Source organism: Myxocyprinus asiaticus, chromosome 37 (assembly GCF_019703515.2).
Source record: "Myxocyprinus asiaticus isolate MX2 ecotype Aquarium Trade chromosome 37, UBuf_Myxa_2, whole genome shotgun sequence".
Classification (NCBI taxonomy): Eukaryota; Metazoa; Chordata; class Actinopteri; order Cypriniformes; family Catostomidae; genus Myxocyprinus; species Myxocyprinus asiaticus.
The window spans coordinates 1,003,102-1,027,226 of NC_059380.1; the positions used below are offsets into that span (position 1 = coordinate 1,003,102).

Sequence of the window (24,125 nt, forward strand, 5' to 3'; positions counted from 1 at the left end):
GTCCACTGTGCATCCAATTAAAATCAATGTGAACCATAATTGTGTTTTGCAGTAATTGGTTTGCTCACATATATTTAATCAAGAGACAGCGATGGTGCTGAAATTGTGTTTGGGAATGCTGCCGAAAGCTTTTACCCTGTTTACTGATAATGGCAAATGTACTTTTCACAAAATAAGCTTCATGAATGCATGACAAATGAATATGGCAAAACATTTAAGTGTTTTATTGATTCAGTGTTATAGAAAACTATGCAGTTTATGCATTTTGTATATTCTTTCAGCTTTTTTTCTGCATGTAGTGGTACAGGTAGTCTTTTTGCTCTTGAGAGCACCAGAGCATCACATGCACACAAAAAGATGAGATCATTGAGTGGATCCAATCATATACAGTTGTGCTCAAAAGTTTGCATACCCTGGCAGAAATTGTGTTTAATAAGTTGCCATGGGTTTAATTAGCTGTTGAGTAAGGGGCCTGGGTAGCTCAGCAAGTATTGACGCTGACTACCAACCCTGGAGTCGCCAGTTTGAATCCAGGGTGTGCTGAGTGACTTCAGCCAGGTCTCCTAAGCAACCAAATTGGCCTGGTTGCTAGGGAGGGTACAGTCACATAGGGTAACCTCCTCGTGGTCGCTATAATGTGGTTCTCGCACTCGGTGGGGCGCGTGGTGAGTTGTGTGTGGATGCCGCGGAGAATAATGTGAAGCCTCCACACGCGCTACGTCTCCGCGGTAACGCGCTCAACAAGCCACGTGATAAGATGCGCGGATTGACGGTCTCAGATGCGGAGGCAACTGAGATTCGTCCTCCGCCACCTGGATCGAGGCGAGTCACTACGCCACCACGAGGACTTACAGCACATTGGGAATTGGGCATTCCAAACTCGGGAGAGAAAAAAAAATTAGCTGTTGCTAAATTAATGTGATTTACTTGTAATTTTGATACTTAAGTAAATTTAAAATCAGTTACTACTTATACTTAAGTATTTTTCTCATGAGCTACTTTAACTTTTACGTGAGTCAGTTTTCATGAAGGTATCTTTACTTTTACTTGAGTATGACGAATGGATACTTTATACAAAACTGCAATACGCTAAAACATTGTGAAGATACAGCCTCACGTCCATTTTGCTGTGCTTGATTCTAGGCCTTACGGTTCAAAAGTTATGAGAATTAACATAAGTGAAATTTGAACTGTTGGTGGCGCTAGAGGTTATTCAATAGAAACCCCACATTTGGGTTAGTAATAGTTTAGGGTGTCCTCAATCAGTGTACCAAATTTCAGAACTTTCGTAAGTACGGTTCTATGGGCTGTCATAGGCTTCAATGGCGGAATAATAATACGAAGAACACTAACAATTACAACAGGTGCATACGCACCTTCTGTGCTTGGCCCCTAATAAATACATCTGGGCATTATTAAACCACTAACACTGATTCTTTTGTTTCAAGGCCAAATACAGTATCTTTACACTGAATATTCCTTTCACTATCTTTTCCTCTCTTCCTGCTTTGAAATTGAGGTTTACTTCTTGCATCTGAAAACCCTCCAAAAAGGCACTGCTGCATTATTTTAACAGGCTTTATTTTCAGGCTCAGATTCTCGAGATATCCACTCATATTCGGGGCTTAATTGAATTTGGACACATTGATAATTCAATCTCCCTACTCCTTTTTCACCCCCCTTGTTTTCCTTTTTATCTGACTCAGAGAAAACAGCAGGATTTAGTCGTATGAAACTTTAGAGCGTGTAGAGATGATCTTAATACAACACACGCATATCTTGTGTGCCTTCTGCACGGTTCCTCTGCAAAATCAAGCCTTATTTTCTCTTTCCAAGTAATCTTTGTTTTTGTGGCGGACAGTCAAACGTTTGAGTCCCCATGAAATGTATAATCTCAAATTGTTTAAAATGTACATGTGTTTATAGTACAGTAATGTACATGTTAATTTGTTTAGTGTTTAACCAGCTCTCTATTTAAACTTTACTGCTAAAGAAATGATTAATTAAATGACTCACTTAAGTGTTCTTCTTGCTTGCAATTATAAATTTCAATCACAGATGTCGCTAGAGAGCCCAAAGTTACATAGTGCAGCTTTAAAAAATTCAAGGTACAAAATATTTTTTTACAAGTATCATGAATTCTTCTAATGGTTACACCAAATGACCTGAACAAAATGTGCCTTTTAATAAAAAATTTGAAAATATTGATATTTAATGATATGACAAATTAATTATTAGTTTTATAACTTCACACACAGTGTTGAAGGTCTAAAGGGATCTTCTCTGTTTTAGTTAGTAATTAAAGTAAATAGTTATTAATAGTAGTAATTAGCTTTTTTAAAAAAATAAATAAATATTCCCTTTTCTCCCAATTTGGAATGCCCAATTCCCACTACTCAGTAAGTCCTTGTGGTGGCGCGGTTACTCACCTCAATCCGGGTGACGGAGGACAAGTCTCAGTTGCCTCCACTTCTGAGACTGTCAATCCGCGCATCTTATCACGTGACTCGTTGTGCATGACACCGTGGAGACTCACAGCATGTGGAGGCTCATGCTACTCTCCACGATCCACACACAACTTACCACGCCCCATTGAGAGAGAGAACCACTAATCACGAGCATGAGGAGGATACCCCATGTGACTCTACCCTCCCTAGCAACCAGCCAATTTGGTTGCTTAGGAGATCTGGCTGGAGTCACTCAGCACGCCCTGGATTCGAACTCGCCACTCCAGTTCGAGCTTTTATTTTTACTGAAAAACAAATTAAGCACTTTCAGTTTGTATATTTATGGCTGTCGATTTAACGTTTTAATTAAGTCTGATCCTTCTTCTTTTGGCTGCTCCCGTTAGGGGGTTGCCACAGCAGACCATTTGTGATATTTGACTTGGCACAGGTTTCATGCTGGATGCCCTTTCTGATGCAACCCCCAGTGGCTGAGGGACTCTCACTCACATCTACAGGGCAATTTAAAGTCTCCAGTTCACTTAACCTGCATGTTTTTGGACTTGTGGGGGAAACCGAAGCATCTGGAGGAAACCCGCCTGAACAAGGGGAGAACATGCAAACTCAACACAGAAAGGCCCAGTTGAGCCGGAACTTGAACCCAGGACCTTCTTGCTCTCGCTCTGAGGCAATAGTGCTAATCACTGAGCCACCCCTTGTTAATTAAGTTAATTAATTATATAAAAAATAACGTATTTATTAATTGACAGCCCTAACATTTATATATCAATGATTTTGATAAATCATGATTTTTATTTAAATAATTGTTAATTAATAAAATAATCATATCCCAAATATGTAAAATTCTGCATTTGTTAATTCCATTTTATGACTGGATTCTGCAATTCTGTCAGTATACAGTGCATACTACATGCTGCTCAAACAGTAGTATGCTTTTGATGCATTATGCATTCATTTCTGCATAAATATACCAAACCAGTTCAATTGGTCATCGGCACCCAAAAGCTCTTAGAAAGCTCCATTTATTAAATATAATTATGAAATGTATATACAACACTCATATACAGTATAATAATCATATATATATATATATATATATATATAAAAAAAAGAAAACAGCCATTAAATTAATTGTCCATAGAAGGCAAGTGTTTTTTTTTAGGCAGGAGATATAATGCACTTCAATAGGGAGGACATTTGTTCCAGGGGGCACACTGGGTACACTCAGTTGTGAGACTGTCTCGATTACGGTTGGAGAGAGAATAACATGGACTGCATCTGTCCTGCCCGTGGGAATCAGCATACACACAAATGACTCCTGTTCCATCCCACAGCCGCCGCTGATGTACACTTATAGTCCTTTGGTGGCTAATCCCGGCCTGTAGTGACTCCTGCACCAGTCGATAGTTTCAATATGAAACGCAGGGCTTGTCAGAGGCGGATGTCTTTGATCTTTAGTTTTTGGACATGATGAGAGATGATCGATACTTTAAAAACAATGTCTGGGAAGGTCCACCACCCTGCCACAAAATTGCTGTCCACTGGGCTTTTAGTGCACTCTCTGTGCGGGCACACTGGGTAATGATCTTTCAGAGAGATGCTTCAACACTCCTGCTGTGCTGTTTGCTTGGAAAGTGTGTGTGTTGTGCATGTTTATCCTACTATTATGCCTTTAAATAACAATATACAGCTCTGTCATCATCCAAGGGGCATTCACACATTATTTTCACACAATCATTACTCTCTTCATAGAAAACAACAAACATTAATGTCGCACCGCAGCCTATGAAAGATAGCCACTGTTAGGTTGCCACAAAAACAGGCCTTCTGATTGGCTGCTGAGCCAGCTGTGAAGATGGTTGTAGTGTGCAAGAGAGGCTTTGTTGTTGTAAGCAGGGCTCGAGTTGAGGGGGGATGCGAAGGGATGCCATCCCCCTTGTTGCAAGAAATACCAAAAAGCATCCCCCTTGTAAAACCACCATCCCCCCTTACCATCCCCTTTAGATCAATCGTGTCATGTATTACTTAGAACTAATCATGCACTAATCACATCTGATAAATAACAGACTTTAAAAAAGGCAGATGAGCCGGTCAAAATTAGATTTCGACATTTGTGAGGTTGCCAGATTTCTACAGGTGAAATCCCCCAATCAAATCCGGACTCTTGTACAGTTTATATATATGCTGCCAGGGTGACACTTTAGTCCCGCAATCTGGCAACCTTGAGCGTGCAAGCTCTCTCTCCACTGCGGCGCCGGTGTTCTGAAAACACTGGCAGATGTGTTGGAGTTTGCGATGGGTTGATTTGTCCTTCCTACTGTTCACATGAAACTTACGCCACAAGTTTTCAAATGTTGCACTTTCAAAAATAAGTGTCTGCAGTGGGAGAGCGAAAAAAAAAAAAAAAAAAAAAAAAACCTTTTCACGATCATAACGTGGATTCTTTTTACAAGATTCATCATAAAATACAATAACCGAGGGTAACAGGTGCATAATGTCCATGTGTCCTAAAGGTCAATGAAGTGATGCTCATTACATAAAAAATGCAATTCACACAAACCATTTACTTGAATACACCTCTACTATGATGAACATTTTTTCAATTGCTGACATTTTTTTTCTGGGGCTTAAAGTAAAAAATGTCATGTGGAGTCCAGAAACAGTAAAAAAAAAAAAAAGTCTCATTAAAATCTGAAATTCCTGAAAAAAGAAATGTTGGCTTGACTAGTGCAGAATAATATTTTATTGTTATTTCTTAAAAAAATAAACAGTGAAACCACTGTTTAAAAATATGATTCATATTTTAAAATGCTTTTGTCCACCAAATCAAAATCTTTAAGGGGGTAACCAACATGTAGGTAGACATCTAGTTGTTTATGTTGACCATAAAAACTATAAAACCCAGTGAAATAGTATTTTGTCAGTATTTAGTGAGATAAACATTGGTACTGAGACTATTTAGCAGAGACGGGTCACTTCTATTGAAATAAACGGGAGAAACTGGAACGGCCCGCAGTCAACGGATGTAAAAAGGAAGATGCTTAAAAGACATCTGATATTTATTTTGACATGTTTATGAAAAGGCACATTTTGTTCATGTGGTGTAACCCTGAGAAAAATTCTTGATATTTTTGGCTATTTATTAAAAAAAAAAAAAAAAAAACGTACAAAGTTAGTTTGAAAACTTTTTGTAAATTAATGAATATGTTGTTTATACTCATGTATTTAATGTGCAAAGAAAGTATTATAATACTTTTCACTTAATGGTTACACCACATGACAATTTGAAAGTTTTATTTTTTTATTTTTTTTATTTTTTATTAAAGGTCTTTCAAAAATGTATGAAACCAAATTGGACAAAAATTACATTTCTGAGAATATGACATAAGTGTTTTAAACCACATTTTTAAAAGGTTTCTCATTTTAATTTTGGGTGTAATTTGTCAATGACCCATAATAGACCCTCCCCCCCCCCAAAAGAAAAAAACAAACAAACTTTGACTACACCATCCCCCTTAAAAAAAATTACAAATCGACCACTGGTTGTAAGCATGTACACTGGCAACAGGCTGTTCAAATAAAGATCAAGCACAACACGGACAGGTCATATGTAGTATTCTTTGCTGTCATGTTGTGGTTTGTGTAGATCCAGTTCAGGCCGGTATGGTGGGCGTTCCATGCTGGGACGATGCGTCTTTGGGGTGATTCCAGGGGGCGCTGGGGTCTGACGGTGTCGAAACAGGAAGCGAATGATCACGGCCAATGCACAGAGTGTGATGAACACAACTGCAGCCACTACTCCTGTTTATTACACACATGAGGATGGCCAATATTAGTGTTTTCAGGGTTAAAATATGGATACAGGAAAACAGATAAATGGACGTTACTAATTAACTGCCTGAGGTTTGAATGTTATGCCGTGGTTTTGTATCCCATAAATGTACCTTACAAAATAAATAGAGAATGGATTCATTTTTTCTTTTTTAAAAGCACTGCTGCAGAAGTAGAATTGAGAAGAGCACAAAACAGCACTAAACCAACAATGCAACACTAAAGAAATATGCAGCTGTACAGCGTCAAAGTCGAGGATGGTCTATTACTTGCCACAGCTAGCTATTATTCTGACAGTTTTTTCTAAGAACACAATATGATGGGATCTATACCTCCAATTAATGCCACATCATTTTGATCTGCGTTTTTCAGTGGGTCTTTGCCGCTGTCTGATTTTGCAGAGTCCTCTGTAGAGAGAGAAAGAATAAAGAGAGACACATATTTGTGTTGCGTTATAGCAAGGGCCTTAAACAAAGGAGGAGACGCTCGCTAACGCTGTTTCAGAATCTCAAAGGTCAAGGGTTAGGAGAGCCTTAAAATAAAATGTGAAAGTGAAGAATTTAGGACAGAAATATTTTACTATTGCATAATATAATATAATATGTTGTTTTTGGAGCCCAGTCAACCTGAGGCAACCAATATATACGGAACCTTATTGTAAAGTGTTACCATATAATTATATATATATATATATATATATGCATGCAAAAGTTTTAAACATCATCATACACCAATCATCCACAACATTAAAACCGCCTGCCTAATATTGTGTAGGTCCCCCTCGTGCCACCAAAACAGTGCCAACCTGCACCTCAGAATAGCATTCAGAGATGATATTCTTCTCAGCACAATTGTACAGAGTGGTTATCTGAGTTATCATAGACTTTATCAGTTTGAACCAGTCTGGCCATTCTCTGTTGACCTCTCTCATCAACAAGACATTTCCATCTACAGAACTGTCACTCACTGGATGTTTTTGGTTTTTGGCACCATTCTGAGTAAATTCTAGAGACTGTTGTGTGTGAAAATCCCAGAAATTCTTTGGCACCAACAATCATGCCACGGTCCAAATCAGTGAGATCACATTTTCCCCCATTCTGATGGTTGATGTGAACATTAACTGAAGCTCCTGACCCATATCTGCATGATTTTATGCACTGCGCTGCTGCCAAGCGATTGGCTGATTAGATAATCGCATGGATGATTGTTGGTGCCAGATGGGCTGGTTTGTCCATTTGTCATTGATAATGTCTCTTATTATTCCCTCTTTGGTCTTTACAGATAGATGCTGATAAATAAAAAAAAAAAAAAGGCAAAAATAAATATTTCATTCTAATTGGACATTCGACTCTATTCGCGTTAAAGTCCCTGTCCTTAAAGAGATGGTACCAGGTTTTAGCACGTGTTCTACATATTGATGTAAATGCTTGTAAATAGGACAAATTAGGCATCTAAACAATAAACACACACACACACACACACACACACACACACACGCGCACACACACATATACATACATACATATACACACATGCAATTTCTTGACATATTTATTGATGGAATACATGAAATTTGTATATTTCATTTGTAAGTAAAATGGACTTAACTGAAATATACCAATATTTATTGGAATGAAACTGAAAGCATGTGAATCATAAGGAAACTGAACCATTATATCGTGATGTATTGCAATATATCGTATTGTTACATACGTATCATGATCCGTATCGTATCGTGAGGTGGCTGGCAATACCCAGCCCTAGTAAGCATCCTGTACACACACATTAAGAAGCATGCCATTTTATATCACAATTAATTGTCATAGTTGTGAAAGCCCTAAAACTGACAATGAATCATCATAATCACATACTGTCAGCCAAATTTCATCGTGAGAGCCCTAGTTGCGCATATCTACAAGGGACATCTGCAAAAAAACTATTTAGCCATATATTCAATGAAAGCTGTAAACAGCTGTTCAACTGGTCCCCGATGGAGAACACCAGGTCATAAAACATGATTGGCTAAGGATATTGCAATGATACAGTTCTTGAGTTTAATTGGAATGTGTTTACCTGACAGTGTGTGTGTATTGGAGCTGGAAATCATCCCACAACCTGACGCTTCGAGCCGGCCAATAACGGTAACTAACGGGTTTTGTCTGTTTTGTAGGGCTGCCTTCAGAGGGGTGGCCTGATTGTATTGCACAGAGGACAAGCAACCAATAAACCCTCTCAATCCAGTGTGGACCAGTTCGTTATCGTCGATGTCACCACCTGAAATAGGAAAATGAACTGAATTAGACATTCAATTGGTCAAATCACTGCTCTGGCTTTGTTTAAATGGAGAAGACTCGCTCTTCTACTCTAATCAGCTTTAATGAACTCTTTAACAAGCTTCATTATTATTTTACATGGGTGCCACTTTTAGTTTCTAAAAAGCCTTTGTAAAACTGAATAAGTGCATTCAGTGCTGGCCCATTCCATTTTGTGTTTATAATGACTAATGATGAGTCTAAAAGGTGTTGTCGTTGTGCGAGTGCTTTATTGGTAATTTATCTGAAATGTTTGTCGATGTGCCAGGGTCATGCCACCTTCAAACCCTTTTCATTTATCATGTAAAATGCAAGCGTTTCCAAGGCAACTCTGAGAAATTCCATTTGGCTTTCACTTGGCAACTCAGCTGTCACAATGCTGTCAAAAATATGCCCACCGTAACCGTGCACCCCCACCCCTCTGTTTTTAGCATAGTCAACCACCCACCTTGTCCTAACCTGCCTAGATTCAAACGCCTGATGCCACATCAGTGAAATCGTAGAGTGTAGAACAGCACACAAGGAGCTCGAGGAACCCTCTTCTGAAACTCACCCTGGATTCTGCCCAGAATCACCATCCTCACCGGGCTGAGAGCAGAGCCACGAGACAGACGGTACTGCTTGCTTATTGTGCTATCAATCTGGAGGCACATAATGACAGATAATTTGGATAAGATTTATACCAGTCGTGAAACTGAATCAGTCATAGAAATAACAGGAAAATCCATCCAACCTGCTTTTGTTGATGTCTGTCTATGGTGCAAGACCCTTCAAAAACTACCATTTAAAAAAAAAAAAAAATCCCAGATTAGCTATTTCGGTGTATAGAACCTGACCGATTTGAAATGATAAACTATAAACTGTAAACTATATAAATGCATGTTTTTGTGAAAGACGACTTTTCTGTCGTTCATGTCTTCTCTCCTCAGCATGTTTACTTTCTATCAGAGTTTCAGTGCACAAACTGGGGCAGATAACTTTTTTTTCTCCCCAATTTGGAATGCCCAATTCCCAATGCGCTCTAAGTCCTCATGGTGGCGTAGTGACTCGCCTCAATCCGGGTGGCGGAGGATGAATCTCAGTTGAGATCCACGTCTGAGACCGTCAATCAGTGCATCTTATTATGTGGCTTGTTGAGCGCGTTATCGCAGAGACATAGCGCGTGTGGAGGCTTCACGCTATTCTCAGCGACATCCACACACAACTCACCACACGCCCCACCGAGAGCGAGAACCACATTATAGCGACACCCCATGTGACTCTACCCTCCCTAGCAACCGGGCCAATTTGGTTGCTTAGGAGACCTGGCTGGTGTCACTCAGCACACCCTAGATTTGAACTGGCGACTCCAGGTGTGGTAGTCAGCATCAATACTCGCTGAGCTACCCAGGCCCCATGGTTGGCATGAACATTAATTACGGTATGTGAAGTTTGCCCAGTAAGCCTAACTGATTTGATGAAAAACCAGCCTGATCTCATAAACATTACGTGACCGTGGCAAAATCTTTGCCAAATGAAATTACATGCTTCATTACACGTTTGGCTGTAGTCCCAGTGAAATTTCAGACGGGGGCGCCAAAAGCGAGTGAAATGGTGTCGTAATCAGACGACGTTTTAAAGGTGAATTTTAAATGAATAAAACATACCTCCCTAACCTAAAACTATAACCTAAACCTAACCGATAGTGTTACAACAAAATGAGAAATGAAAAGCTCAATTTCTGAAGCAAGCACATCATTTCGTGTCGCTTCTATGACACTTTAGTTTCACGTGTCAGCTTTCATGATTGGCTGGGTTTGAACCACGTTAATCCAAAGTCCAACACTCTGTCAGGTGAGCTACCACGGGAGCTAATCACATTGGAATAAGTGTGTAATTGTAGGTGGGTCTGTAATACAAGCGTTAAGTAAAGTTGTTGTAAAAGTGTTTTGATTTTATAACTTAACAGTGTGTGAGTAATAGAGTGAAAAATATGTGTTTTGAAAGTCAAAATTAGCCTTTGTACTCGTGATTAGTGTGAAAGTGAATAAAACGCACTGTTGTTGTAGCGCCTCAATTTTTATTTTGACCTGGAAACTGCAACAAAATGTAGAATGCAGCACATAACAGTCAGTTTACAAAAATGAAGTTATATTGGTGCTCAATGAGACTAGGCTGTGAAAAACGGATGTTGATAGGAGAGCTAGCCATAGTGGGATTACTGTTTTCAGCTTGTGTTTTAGTCCAGCTCAATGCTAAAGCAACCAGTTGATTAAGGCTTCTGCTTGATTGTGGGTTTACACAGCCGGCTACATTTTTTTTTTGCTTTAGACCAGTGTTTCCCAACCTTGCCGTAAATACCCCCACAGCACCAACAGTAAGGCTTTAGTACCCCTTTATCGACACATAAACCAAAGATGTGTACCAAAGGGTGATTGTCATTTACCATTATCATTTATATTGTAATATCCCTGATGTACGAAATGAGAAGAGGAAGTTGCCAGTTATGACGTTTATTTATCAACAACAAAACCAAAACCAAATGAGCCATGAAATGCACAATTAGAACAGACTAATGCTGTTAATCATACAGGGGACCTTCTAAATTATATTAAAAATATTAATTTGACAAATGTATTTAATCATCTTGGTAGACAGTATATTATATTGTATATTGTTAGGCCTACATGTTTAGTGTATACATGCACAATTTGCACTCTTTAAAAGTATTTACATTGATATGTTGTAGATGTGCTAAAACGGTACTGTCTCTTTAAGAAAACCGGCAGTTTAGCGTTTGGTTTGAGTGCATATTTTACAAGAGAGTTGCCACAGTTTAAATGTTTATTTTTGTTGTTGTTTTTGATCATAAACTGACTGTAAAGAACAGAAAGGATATTAAAAGAGACATTATTCAATGACAAATGGATTTTGTGGATCTCGTCTTTAGACGCATCACACAGAAAGAGTCAAACCAAACTTTTACTCTAAAAACGAAGTGAAAGGATCTCGCTGCTTAACTTTGCATATTATAGGATCGATCTTTGGATTATAAGAATTGATATTGAAATTGTTCAAATGAAGACTGCAGTACATCTGAAAATCTACATTTTAACCATGCCCTAATCGCTATTATTTTTAAGTCATACAGTACATTTTGTTTTATAGGTTTAACATATGTTTCCCCCCTTCCCTCTGGTTGGGAATCACAGATTTTAGATTGTAATGATTATCTCACAAAATGAATTTTGTAATTTCTAAAAGTGTATAAATGCAATACCACTGATCAAACGGTACCTAAAAGTCCTTCATTCCCATTCCTGTTTTTGAAGTTGCATAATAGCATCTTAAAGGGATAGTTCACTCAAAAATTAAAATTCTTCCATCATTCACTCATATAAATTTCTTTATTCAGCAGAGCACACATTTGAGGCTCCAAAAATCACAGACAGTCAGCTTAAATGCCATCCATGCTTTTGGTGCGAAAAAGATCAATATTTAAATATTTTTTTATCTATAAACCATCACTTCTGGTCAGCAGCGGTATGTGCATTCACGAGAGGGTGGAGTTCATGTGGTCTCTCGAGCGATGTATTCGCGTTGGCATGTTACAGATGTAATCTCACGCTTTTCTCTCATTTGAGACATCCAGGATAAGCACACAAACACACCATTGTGAGTAAACAAACAGATAGAAATACAGATCTATGCCAAAACCTACGAAGCTTCTGTACAGTGTTCCTCCTACTCACTTGTAAACAGCGCTGCTCTTCCTGGTGTGTCGCACGTGCATAAGTTCTCACATGAACATGCCAATGTGATAACATCACACGGGCATACTGCTGCTGACCGGAAGCGATGATTCATAGTTAAAACATTGATCTTTTTTGCATCAAAAGTGATCGTATCATGTTAGAAGACATTAATTTAACCACTGGAGTCGTATGGATGACGTTTATACTGACTGTCTGTGATTTTTGGAGCTTCAAAAGTTCTGATCACCATTCACTTGCATTTTAAGGACCTACTGAGCTGAGATATTTTTATATTTTTCTTCAAATATGTTCTGCTGAAGAAGGAAAAGTCATACACACCTGGGATATCATGAGGGTGATCAATGATGAGAGAATTTTCATTTTTGGGTGACCTATCCCTTTAACATAGATATAAAACTTTCACAATGTGTGTGAGTAAAGACACATAAAGACACACCCTTGTACATATCAGACATGAATGTGTCGCCAATGTGTTACTATGGAGACAGAGGCCCAAACACTCACCTGGACAAGAAGTTCCTGTCCCTTTCGATTGATTTTGACCCAGTGGAAGCGCCCGTCTGCAAGACTGGCTGACATCGGGCTGAACACTTCTGCTGCTGCTTCCTGGTTCAACAAGTATCGGATCTGCAAACTGCCTGGGAAATCAGAGCAAAGCTACTGACTAAAAGTCATAGATGTAATAAGAGTGAATGGTCATTCTGAATTAATGTTCCACAAAAGAAAGTGAGTAAATGATGACATAAATGCAATTATTGGATGATCTATCCCTTTAAAATGCAGTATGAACAAATAAAAGAACAAAGTGCACTTTGTATGTTAATGAGTGCCCTATCACTTCACTGCAATTACCTAATTGTGTATTTTTAACACATTACATTTCACCCTAACCCACACCAGTCATTCAGGATAAAAGGACTGAGCACACCTTAGCTAACGGCTATAATTTAGCATTACAACTTTGCAGGTGTATTGTGTCTTCTGTCATCAGTTTCTCTTTGTCAGTTATCTCTAAAGCTTTTACTCTCTTCCCAACATTCATTTTCAGTCTTAATAATTTATTTCTCTTTCTGTCTCTCTTCCCCATTTCCTACTGTATTCCTCAATGCTTCTCTCCTTTTTCAGGCTTGTTATCCCTCTATGTTAAAAATCGATGTGCACTGGTGTCTACTGCGCAGACAAAATGCTAGTCATGTGCTCTCTTGAAGAGATGCGTCAAATTTGTTTCCACCAGCCTGTAAAAAACCTAGAGAGGCATGAAAGAGTAAATGGTGCCGAGAGATGATAGCAAGAGTTTTTAGCTGAGATGGCATGAGTTCTTGAGCTAAGGTGTGTGTGTGTGTGTGACAGCGAGAGTGTGTCTGTACATGATTTGTTTTGTTGCTGTGTGTGAATTTCAAGCATATTGAGGTGCCATGTTGTGACAGTTGGTGCCAGCAAGAATGTTGAGATTATATCAACTTAGCCAAACTGTTCTGGACTTCTTTTAAGAAGTTGTTCGGCAGTCTAACTTCTAGATAACTTCTAGAAACGTCGTAAAGCATATTGCTGATAGCAGTTTTCCAGATGGAGGGCAGGTATTGTATGTGTTAAAGGACTAGCTCGCTCAAAATTAAAACCCTCATGTTTTTACAAACCCATGTGACTGTTTCTTCTGTGGAACACACACACAATATATATATATATATATATATACACTGGTGGCCAAAAGTTTGGAATAATGTACAGATTTTGCTCTTATGGAAAGAAATTGGTACTTTAATTCACCAAAGTGTCATTCAACTGATCTCAATGTATAGTCAGGACATTAATAACATGAAAAATTACTATTACAATTTGAAAAAAACTTCAAATAATCCTCCACGTGCAGCAATGGCAGCTTTGCAGATCCTTGTTATTCTAGCTGTCAGTTTGTCCAGATACTCAGGTGACATTTCACCCCACACTTCCTGTAGCACTTGCCATAGATGTGACTGTCTTGTCGGGCACTTCTCACACACCTTACAGTCTAGCTGATCCCACAAAAGCTCAATGGGGTTAAGATCCATAACACTCTTTTCCAATCATCTGTTGTCCAATGTCTGTGTTTCTTTGCCCACTCTAACCTTTTCTTTTTGTTTTTCTGTTTCAAAAGTGTCTTTTTCTTTGCAATTCTTCCCATAAGGCCTGCACCCCTGAGTCTTCTCTTTACTGTTGTACATGAAACTGGTGTTGAGCGGGTAGAATTCAATGAAGCTGTCAGCTGAGGACATGTGAGGCGTCTATTTCTCAAACTAGAGACTCTGATGTACTTATCCTCTTGTTTAGTTGTACATCTGGTCTTCCACATCTCTTTCTGTCCTTGTTAGAGTCAGTTGTCCTTTGTCTTTGAAGACTGTAGTGTACACCTTTGAAATCTTCAGTTTTTTGGCAATCTCAAGCATTGTATAGCCTTCATTCCTCAAAACAATGATTGACTGACGAGTTTCTAGAGAAAGCTGTTTCTTTTTTTTTTTTTTTGCCATTTTTGCCCTAATATTGACCTTAAGACATGCCAGTCTATTGCATACTGTGGCAACTCAAAAACAAACACAAAGACAATGTTAATCTTCATTTAATGAACCAAATATCTTTCAGCTGTGTTTGATATAATGGCAAGTGATTTTCTAGTACCAAATGATCAATTTAGCATGATTACTCAAGGATAAGGTGTTGGAGTGATGGCTGCTGTCTAGATTTGATCAAAAATGACTTTTTTCAAATAGTGATGGTGCTGTTTTTTACATCAGTAATGTCCTGACTATACTTTGTGATCAGTTGAATGACACTTTGGTGAATTAAAGTACCAATGTCTGTCTGAAACAGCAAAATCTGTCTATCTATCTGTCTGTCTGTCTATCTATCTATCTATACTTTTTGAGGAAAGTTCACGCTGCTGTTTTCCACACATTATAGCGCATCAGTCTGGTTCTGTTGTTTAACTGGAAGAGCATAGTACTAGCAACACAAAGATCATTCCCAGATTCCCAGTGAACACACACAGTGATAAAATGTATACCTTGAAAGCACTGCAAGTCACTATTAGTGATCGACTGATATGGATTTTTTTAATGGCCGATGCCAATATCCAGAGAGCCGATATATCACACAATATAATATAGTAAATAACATAAACATAAAAATGCTAAAAAAAATGAATAAACTCTTATTTAGTACTATATTTACTCAATTTCACACAAAACTTTAACTTTGTAAAAAATAATCTAAAAAGATAATATTGTATTTTAAATGGTAGATAGCAGTTTCTTCAGATTTCTGTTTCGTCATCAAATTTTAGTAATTGATTTGCACATGAAGAAATTGTTAATATATTAGGAAGAAGGAAATAACAGTACACACAGTAGTCCAGCAACCATGGATGGCATGTCCACGTTAGCAATCGCATTTTCTCAAAAAATACAGAATCAAACCAATTGCACATAAAATGCATAGTGAATAAGACATTTACTTATAGCACACATGAAGCGCTTTTACTTTGAAGTTGCACTCACGTGCTCATGCGGATCAAGCGCGAGCAGCAATCTCCTGACAGTTTAACGGCCTGGATCACCTGCTTAGATTGTTACAGGTGGACCATCATGATTTGTGAATGAGAGGAACTTTTGATCCTGATCCTGAAGTTTTTGATTCTGTCTGATTTTCATGAGGTTCGTGAATTACATTTTTTTAAATTATATATATCCATATTTTCAGACTTATATAATAGAAGTTTTATTGATATTTGCCTTTTATCATTAGAATAGTTAAAGGGAACTGTTGACCAATGTCAGAATACATGCTTCAGAGGAAGATTTATGAGCATTCCACAGGATGCTGGATCTGCTGAAGCTGTGTGAGGTTGGTTTATTACATCTCTTTAAACGAGATATGCACATATTTGCAGACAGTATATGATATTAGTTTTATTGATATTGATATGCCTTTTTATCATTAGACAAAACAGTTAAATGTTACTGGGAACTGTTGAGGAGAGAGAGGGAGAAGTAGTAAAACGATGGCACATAACAACAAAACTAACCCTGATTGGTCGTTTACATGTCGCAGTTGCTTCACACGCAAGCAGGCGATTCTCAGCACCCTCAAGCACCCTCAAGAAACAAATCGGCCAAAGGGGAACATTTATTGGGCAATGCTGATAATTAAAAAATTCAGAATATCGGCCGATTTATCGGACTCTGCGATATATCAGTTGACAACTAGTCGCTATGGATAAAAGCATCTGCTAAATGCATAAATTAAATGGTTCAGATACAAATCCTATTAAATTTCTCCATCAGCAAATTTATTTTTAATAATAACTTTAAAGACAGACCTACCGTGAGCTCTAAGGTTTTTAATCAGTGGTATATTCTTCTGTTCTTCTAAACTTCACTTCGGGCTATGAATATCGCTCTCCCTACACTCTCAAACTACTGATATATATATGAATATATTGCAATAAACTTAAAATATATTGTTATAATCAACAAATTTAACCCTTGTGTTTTGTTTGTTTTGTTCTAACAGATTTTGTGTTCCCGGTCAAAAATGACCGGCCCACTCAGATTGTTTATAAATCTCTCATATTGCATATTTGATCACAAGATATTGCATTAGATCTTTTTAGCAACTTCTTATTTTGTAATTATGATATTATATAACAATTCTTATATAATGATTTTTAATTTGCTGACAAATAAGAACTGTTTCGTTCTCAGTAATATTGAGATTATGTTCAGTTTGTAGAATCATTAAAAAGATGAGATAGCCATGTGTTATATATCATTGGAAAGGTATCAATTAGTAGAATGCAATGAGCAAATTTATTTCACTCAGAGGCCAAAACTTATATGTATGAAATTCCCATGGACACACAAATATAATAAACAAGTAAGGCTTTTTGTCACGTTTTTCCTTATTGCTTCCTATAACATACATATAGACAATGATATATCGTAATTACAGCAGACTATCCCAATTCAAACGAGCCCAAACACAACATAACATCAGAATCAGAATGAGCTTTATTGCCAAGTATGCTTACACACACAAGGAATTTGTCATGGTGAGAGAAACTTCCAGACTGCAAAGTATATACGTACATACATACACATTTAAACATATATACATATAGTGACATATAACAGATAATAGCACAATAATTTTTGTTAGAATATTTTATATACAGATATACAGTTATGTGCAGATGATGTAATGTATTGAAGAAGAGGTAGGATATGAAATATGGATATAAGTAGGAATGGATGGATCGAATATTGCACATGGTTGTATTGACCAAAGAAAAGTATTCGGGGCAGTTTTATCTGTTCATGAGGTGGGTGGCCTGAGGGAAGAAACTGTTCCTGTGCCTGTCTGTTCTGGTGCTCAGAGCTCTGTAGCGCCGGCCAGAGGGCAACAGTTCGAAAAGGAAGTGTGCTGGGTGAATGGGGTCCAGAGTGATTTTACCAGCCCTTTTCATCACTCTGGATTTTACAGTTCTAGCAAGGTGGGTATGGGAGTGCCAATAAGCCTCTCCTATTGTTTGAAGTCTTTTGATAAGTAGATCTTGAAATATTCCTCAAAGAGTGAACATGGAAAAACAATGCGCAAAGTGGCTCTCAGCACACTGTCTGTGTGTGTGTGTGTGTGTGTGTGTGTGTGTGTGAACATGTCTGAGGACTTTGTGTGTGCAAACACACATCCAAATATGTGTTCATCTAAAGGATCGAGATGCTCCTGAACACTTAATATTTCTGCATTTTGTAGTCTAATCCATTCATTTCCGATGGCCGGTCATTTTTGACCGAGAACACAAGTGTAACAAAGTGAAAGAAAACCAAATATTTTAAAGAAAATGGTCCATTTCCTCCACCCCCTGTGTTTTCAGATGCCATAAGTGAACAAAGTCAAGGAATGTTATTCCAATTGTATTAAGTACAAAAACAAAAAACAAACAAACAAAATTTTTTAAGAAAAAGGTCATCTGGGTCAAAATGACGGGAACACAACATAAGGGTTAAATCAATAGTTTTATATTTTTCCATCGTTTTTAATTTGATCACAGAATTCACAATACTTATTCCCTCATTAAAGATGTTTAAATACACAGTCTTGCACCTTTGTGTTTTTGTCTGATTTTCAGTTACTTTTTTGCTTCAAATCAAGGTTTGCAATGTTGTGATTCACCCCGGAGCTGGGGTTTGAACATTTTAGTTCTCCATTCTGCTCGCCCCTCTCATAAATAAGGAATTTGTGATCTTGTGGATTACGTTTTAGTGGCTCCATGTGCTTTACCTCCCCATCTCACTTCGCCTGCTATCTGTTTACATCACGGAAACAGGAGAAGCGGTCTGCCCACGGAAAAAGCCATACCTGCTGAAAGCCAAACGTGGTAAAATACAGACAAATACAGTGCCCTAGATTACAGGTCAAGTTAAACAAATCACAAAATAAAATGTGTCCAGTAACTCATATACATGCGAAAATGTGCATTTCATTTATTTTTTTTAATACGCGATTGCCCAGGCAGTTTGAAAGGTACTGCATAAATGACAGAGGCATTTGCTAATGACAAGGCTCTGTTTAGTAAACTGAATAATAACAGACTATTTAGCAGAGACGGGCCACTTCTATTTAAATAAATGGGAGAAATTGGACTGCCCAACCAAGAAGCTCTAGCACCCAACAGTCAACGGATGTAGAAAGGAAGTCCCACCTTATGGGTAAAAGAGCCAATCACCTTTTAGATACAGACATCGCCTGTCAATCAACTCTAGAACGCACATGCGCATTACCTATTCAAGCCGGGAAAATTTGCGTGTTTTAGCATAATATGAGGTAAAGAAGCACAATTTATGATTATAATATCACATTTTATTGCTGATTTGAAATATGTTCTTTAATCGTAATCTTGACTGACTGTTTTTGAGATTTCGGTGTTCCCCCATTGAAGTAGATAGGAGCTGCACTGGCTTGACTGGAAATAGTCTCCCGAAAGCGTTCCAAAGATGACCGACAGTGGACTGACTTGCTAGAAAGAATTTGATAATAATAATAAAATAAGTTTTGTTTCAAATAACTCATCATCAATTGTTTCCACCTAAAATCGGGACTCCAGACTAAAAAAAATGACTTAGGAGCCACTGGCTCCTTAACTGAAACATTAAGGAGCCAAATGGCTGTTTTTAGTTGCCAAATCATATAATTGCTCGATTTAGATTGTTGTTCAGAAACAAGATCGAAAGCATTAGAAAAGACAGCTGATAACCCATTAATGGGAGGTTTAATAAACAGTATATATAGTTGAGAAGATACGTTTGCATTCCCCTTTTGTCTAATAAATGTTCACACCCCTTTCATAATTTATACAAGAGATAAAAGATTATTTTTATAATTTAGTACTGCTCTTCAGAATCTACATTACAGATATTTACATAAAGTATAATATGCATATAGTATATATATATATATATAGCCACAACATTAAAAGCACCTGCCTAATATTGTGTTGGTCCCCCTTGTGCCACCAAAACAGTGCCAACCCGCATCTCAGAACAGCATTCTGAGATGATATTCTTCTCAGCACAATTGTACAGAGTGGTTATCTGAGTTACCGTAGACTTTGTCAGTTTGAACCAGTCTGGTCATTCTCTGTTGACCTCTCTCATCAACAAGGCATTTCCGTCCACAGAACTGACGCTCACTGGATGTTTTTTGTTTTTGGCATCATTCTGAGTAAATTCTAGAGACTGTTGTGTGTGAAAATTCCAGAAATACTCAAACCAGCCCGTCTGACACCAACAATCATGCCACGGTCCAAATCACTGAAATCAAATTTTTTCCCCATTCTGATGGTTGATGTGAACATTAACTGAAGCTCCTGACCTGTATCTGCATGATTTTATGCACTGCACTGCTGCCACATGATTGGCTGATTAGATAATCGCATGGATGATTGTTGGTGCCAGATGGTACTTAAAAACACTTAAGCAATGCATCCTTCATCGAGAAACACTTGAAGGAAACATGCATTTCTTTTAAATTACTATTTACTTTGAAATGTATGTTTTTAAATAGGCTAAACGGGTGTGTTCAATAGCACATTGTCATATTAGCATATTTATGCTGTGGAACGGAAACTGGTATCAAGAACCGTGCAGTTTCACTGGTATCGGTACCGACTACTGAAATTTTGGTACCGTGACAACACTACTCTCTACGATTATTCTGACATTTCACATTCTTAAAATAAAGTAGTGATCCTAACTGACCTAAAACAGGGAATGTTTTCTACGATTAAATGTCAGGAATTGCGAAACACTGAGTTTAAATGTATTTGGCTAATGTGTGTGAAAACTTCTGAGTTCAACGGTAAATGCACAGCGCTGTCAGCACGCTTAAATATTTAAAAAAATAAAATACACCTTTCAATCCATCCCTTTAAAAGCACCACAGCCAAAAATAATAAACTCCTGTCCCATTTGCAGGATGTGTACCTTTATATGACTTCTGTGACTGTCTATACTACATCCGATCGTCTTCATCAGTTATTCGAATGCTCCCAAACAGATGATCCCTTTGTATGGATATGTGACTGGTAGATTGAATTCCTTTCTTATATTTTGGAGTTTGTGTGTTTAATGCAAAGTTTCACATTAATTGAAAGTGCATGTTCAGTCCACGACACGCAGCTTCTGTCCGTAACCATAACAACAGCCAGTCACCAGCCAGGCACAAGCGCTTTATATTATTAATTTATATATTACATATATAGTATTTTTGCCATGTGTAAATAAAACAATTCTTGTCTTAAATTAACCGTGCCATTTTTAATCTCGGTTAATGGTGAAACCGCATAATGACGACATCCCTAAACACCACCAGCGTTACAGTAGCTACAGTTATGGTAAAGTGAATGTGTGCCCCCCTAGAAATTTCAAATGCCCCCATAAGTAATTCATCCTGGCACCGACACTGACCAAGAGTGCTGAAAATGTGGGCGGGCACTGTTGCGCTCTTTAAAGAAATTGTAAACGGGTAGTTATGCACCAAGGACAACAAATACCATAAATGTATTGTTCTTACTACATTTAAGCATTTGGCACACACTTCTCCAAAGTGACTTCCAAGGTATACATTTTATCACTACTTTTTGGAGCTTGAGAGCCCCTGGTCACAATATGCTTGTATTGTATGGAAAAGAGCAGCTTGGAGATTCTAAAAAATATCTTATGGACCTTCTTCACAGTAGCGCCATCTTTAATTTACGATGGGAATGTAAACGAGGCTGTGAGCAGTCTCTTCAATGGGCAATTCTGTTGTTTTGGATCGTTCCACTGATGAAACACTGAAAAAAAACATCTTTCCAAAAAATGTTAGCCTATAGAGTGCATGCCGTTGATGAGACTGTAAGTCAGTCCCTCAGACTCGTTTTCATTCGCATCGGAAAACAAATATGGCACTACTCTGAATAAAGTCTATTTTGTGTTCCATGTATGAAAGAGGGTCATACGGGTTTGGAACAACATGACAATGACTACTCCTTTAACTATGATTGCACCAGACAATAAAAGTGGCACTATTAGCAAAGCCCCAAATTAGAGTAATGTATGACTTGGTACCGTTTGATGCCAGCATAACAGCCATGTGGCGCTGGTCAAGGGTGTGAGCTGTCAGGAGCAAGGCTGGTGCATGATGTGTCAAGAACCCTAACGAGACTTCCTCTTGAGATTTGGTAACTTCTGGTGATTGTCTGGCTTCCTCGTTCAGTATTCCAGAAAATGGCTCTTGGAGAGTGTACAGGACTGAAGATCCGCTTTCAAAGGACGCTGCCAGAGCTGTGATGGGCACACAGAGCTGTTGCATTATGGTGCACATCATCATCATCTCTATGCAAATTCAGACTGAAAGCAAAGGCAAGAGTGAACGAACTCTACATCTCATCTGTCATTATTAAAGCTAAAACAAAACAACAACATTAGCATTGTTTCCTCTGGAACCGCAGCTGAGCTTGTGACTGAGAGCTGTGCTACTGATTCTTTCTGTCTCGTCTTATTTTCTGGCCATCTATTCAAGTTAGCGTTGCCGTTGTGGCATGGCATAGTGAAGAAATGAAACCGTTGCATCACTAATTTGACTGACAGGCTGCTGGGTGGGTGTGAGGCAGAGAAATGGCCACTGTAATTCAATTCCATTTGTTCGTTTAAGCCTTTCTGCCAAACCCCGTCAGCTCAGCCTCAAGGAACTCAACGTGATTTTGCCATCAAGGCCGTGTTGTCATCCTCCGGAGGTCGACACTTCTGATATAATAGAAAATGACTTTGAAAAGTTGTCAATGAAATATAGTCATTTACATTGGCTAAGTTCACACAACAGCTGAATGTGGACCAAATTGGATTTTTTTCACTCACATGTGACAGATCTGTTGATTGGATGACAGTGTGAACAGTCACTAAGGCATTGAATCTGACATTTATAAATCCGATCTGTGCCACTTTCATATGTGGAAATTAATCTGGTATAAATCTTTTTTTTTTATTTTTTTTTTATACCAGTGTGACTTCAGTGTGAACAACCAGGTCAGATTTAATATGATTTTTACATCAATCTAACTCCATATTTGTCATTTGCTCTCTTGATTTCCGGCATATACTGATGTGTTTAATTGTTTAAAACTTTTAACTGTGAGTCATATCTTTTCTGGTCAATGCATTCAGTTCTTTAAGGAAAGAAAATAACATTATAGGCTCATAAATCTACAGAGATTTATGTACTGTAAATGCTCTACTTACGCATAAAACATCGTTTCTATATTCCTCAAACTTGATCAAAATGTGAAGGCAATCAAGTCAATAGTAATCTGAAATAATTATAGATAACGCTTCGTTTCGCTCTTAAAAGAATATTTTGGAAACAAGTTAAACTCAGTCGACAGCATTTGTGTCATAATGCTGATTACCGCAAAAATTAATTTCGACTCGTTCCTCCTTTTCTTTAATAAAAGCACAAATCTGTGTTCCAGTGAGACACTTACAATGGAAGTCAATGGGGTCAATTTTTGGAGGGTTTAAAGTCAGAAATGTGAAGTTTATAATTTAATAAAAGCACTTACATTAATTCTTCTGTTGCAGTGTTGGGTGTAATTGGATTTCATAGTAATTAGTTACTGTAATCTAATTACTTTAGGCACAAAAAGTAGTGTAACACATTACATTTTAAATTCTTGTAATCAGATTACAGTTATTGACTTTTAATGAAAGTAATTACTTTTAAGTACATCACTTAGGTTACAAATATTTCTAAAAAATAATTATGTTTAATACAATTAAAATGTGAATTCATATGTTCATATGTACATCTGTTTGCGTTTTTGTGACGGGTGAAGGGTGTGCAACATTTTGAATTTGTAAAAACATTGTGACAAGTGTTTTAGAAAGTAACTTAAAAGTAAAGTAACTAGTAATGTTTTTCGGTAATTTACCTAACACTGATTGTTTGAGCTGTAAAGTTGGTTAAATTGTAATTTTTACTGACATTTTAGGATTAAAGGGTTTGTTCATGCAAAGAAGTTGTATAATTGTCTATAACTTCACACAGATGCTGTTATTAAGTGATTTTATCACAGTAAAATCATGCACACATATTGTTTATGTCTTGTGTCTATACTTTTGAAACAGTGAGTATTTTAACGTTTACAGATTGACCCCATTGACTTCCATTGTAAGTGTCTCACTGGAACACAGATT

At 37.7% G+C, this 24,125-nt stretch overlaps 1 protein-coding gene across 3 annotated transcripts in view; it reads right to left on the minus strand.

Annotated features, from left to right (window-relative positions):
• Nucleotides 1-3,463: 3,463 nt before the first annotated feature.
• LOC127428084 (contactin-associated protein-like 5) overlaps nt 3,464-24,125 on the minus strand; it is a 120,848-nt gene continuing 100,186 nt past the window's right edge. The window contains exons 19-24 of one of the 3 annotated variants that reach the window (XM_051676149.1): nt 22,002-22,217; nt 12,868-13,001; nt 9,162-9,249; nt 8,370-8,570; nt 6,629-6,703; nt 3,464-6,266 (exon numbers count right to left, since the gene is read on the minus strand). In XM_051676149.1, the coding sequence (XP_051532109.1) occupies nt 6,070-6,266; nt 6,629-6,703; nt 8,370-8,570; nt 9,162-9,249; nt 12,868-13,001; nt 22,002-22,217 (911 nt within the window). In that variant the 3' untranslated portion in view covers nt 3,464-6,069. Of the gene's footprint in view, nt 6,267-6,628; nt 6,704-8,369; nt 8,571-9,161; nt 9,250-12,867; nt 13,002-17,456; nt 18,757-22,001; nt 22,218-24,125 lie in introns of those variants that run through there. The other 2 variants (XM_051676152.1, XM_051676151.1) reach the window with 2 other exon arrangements.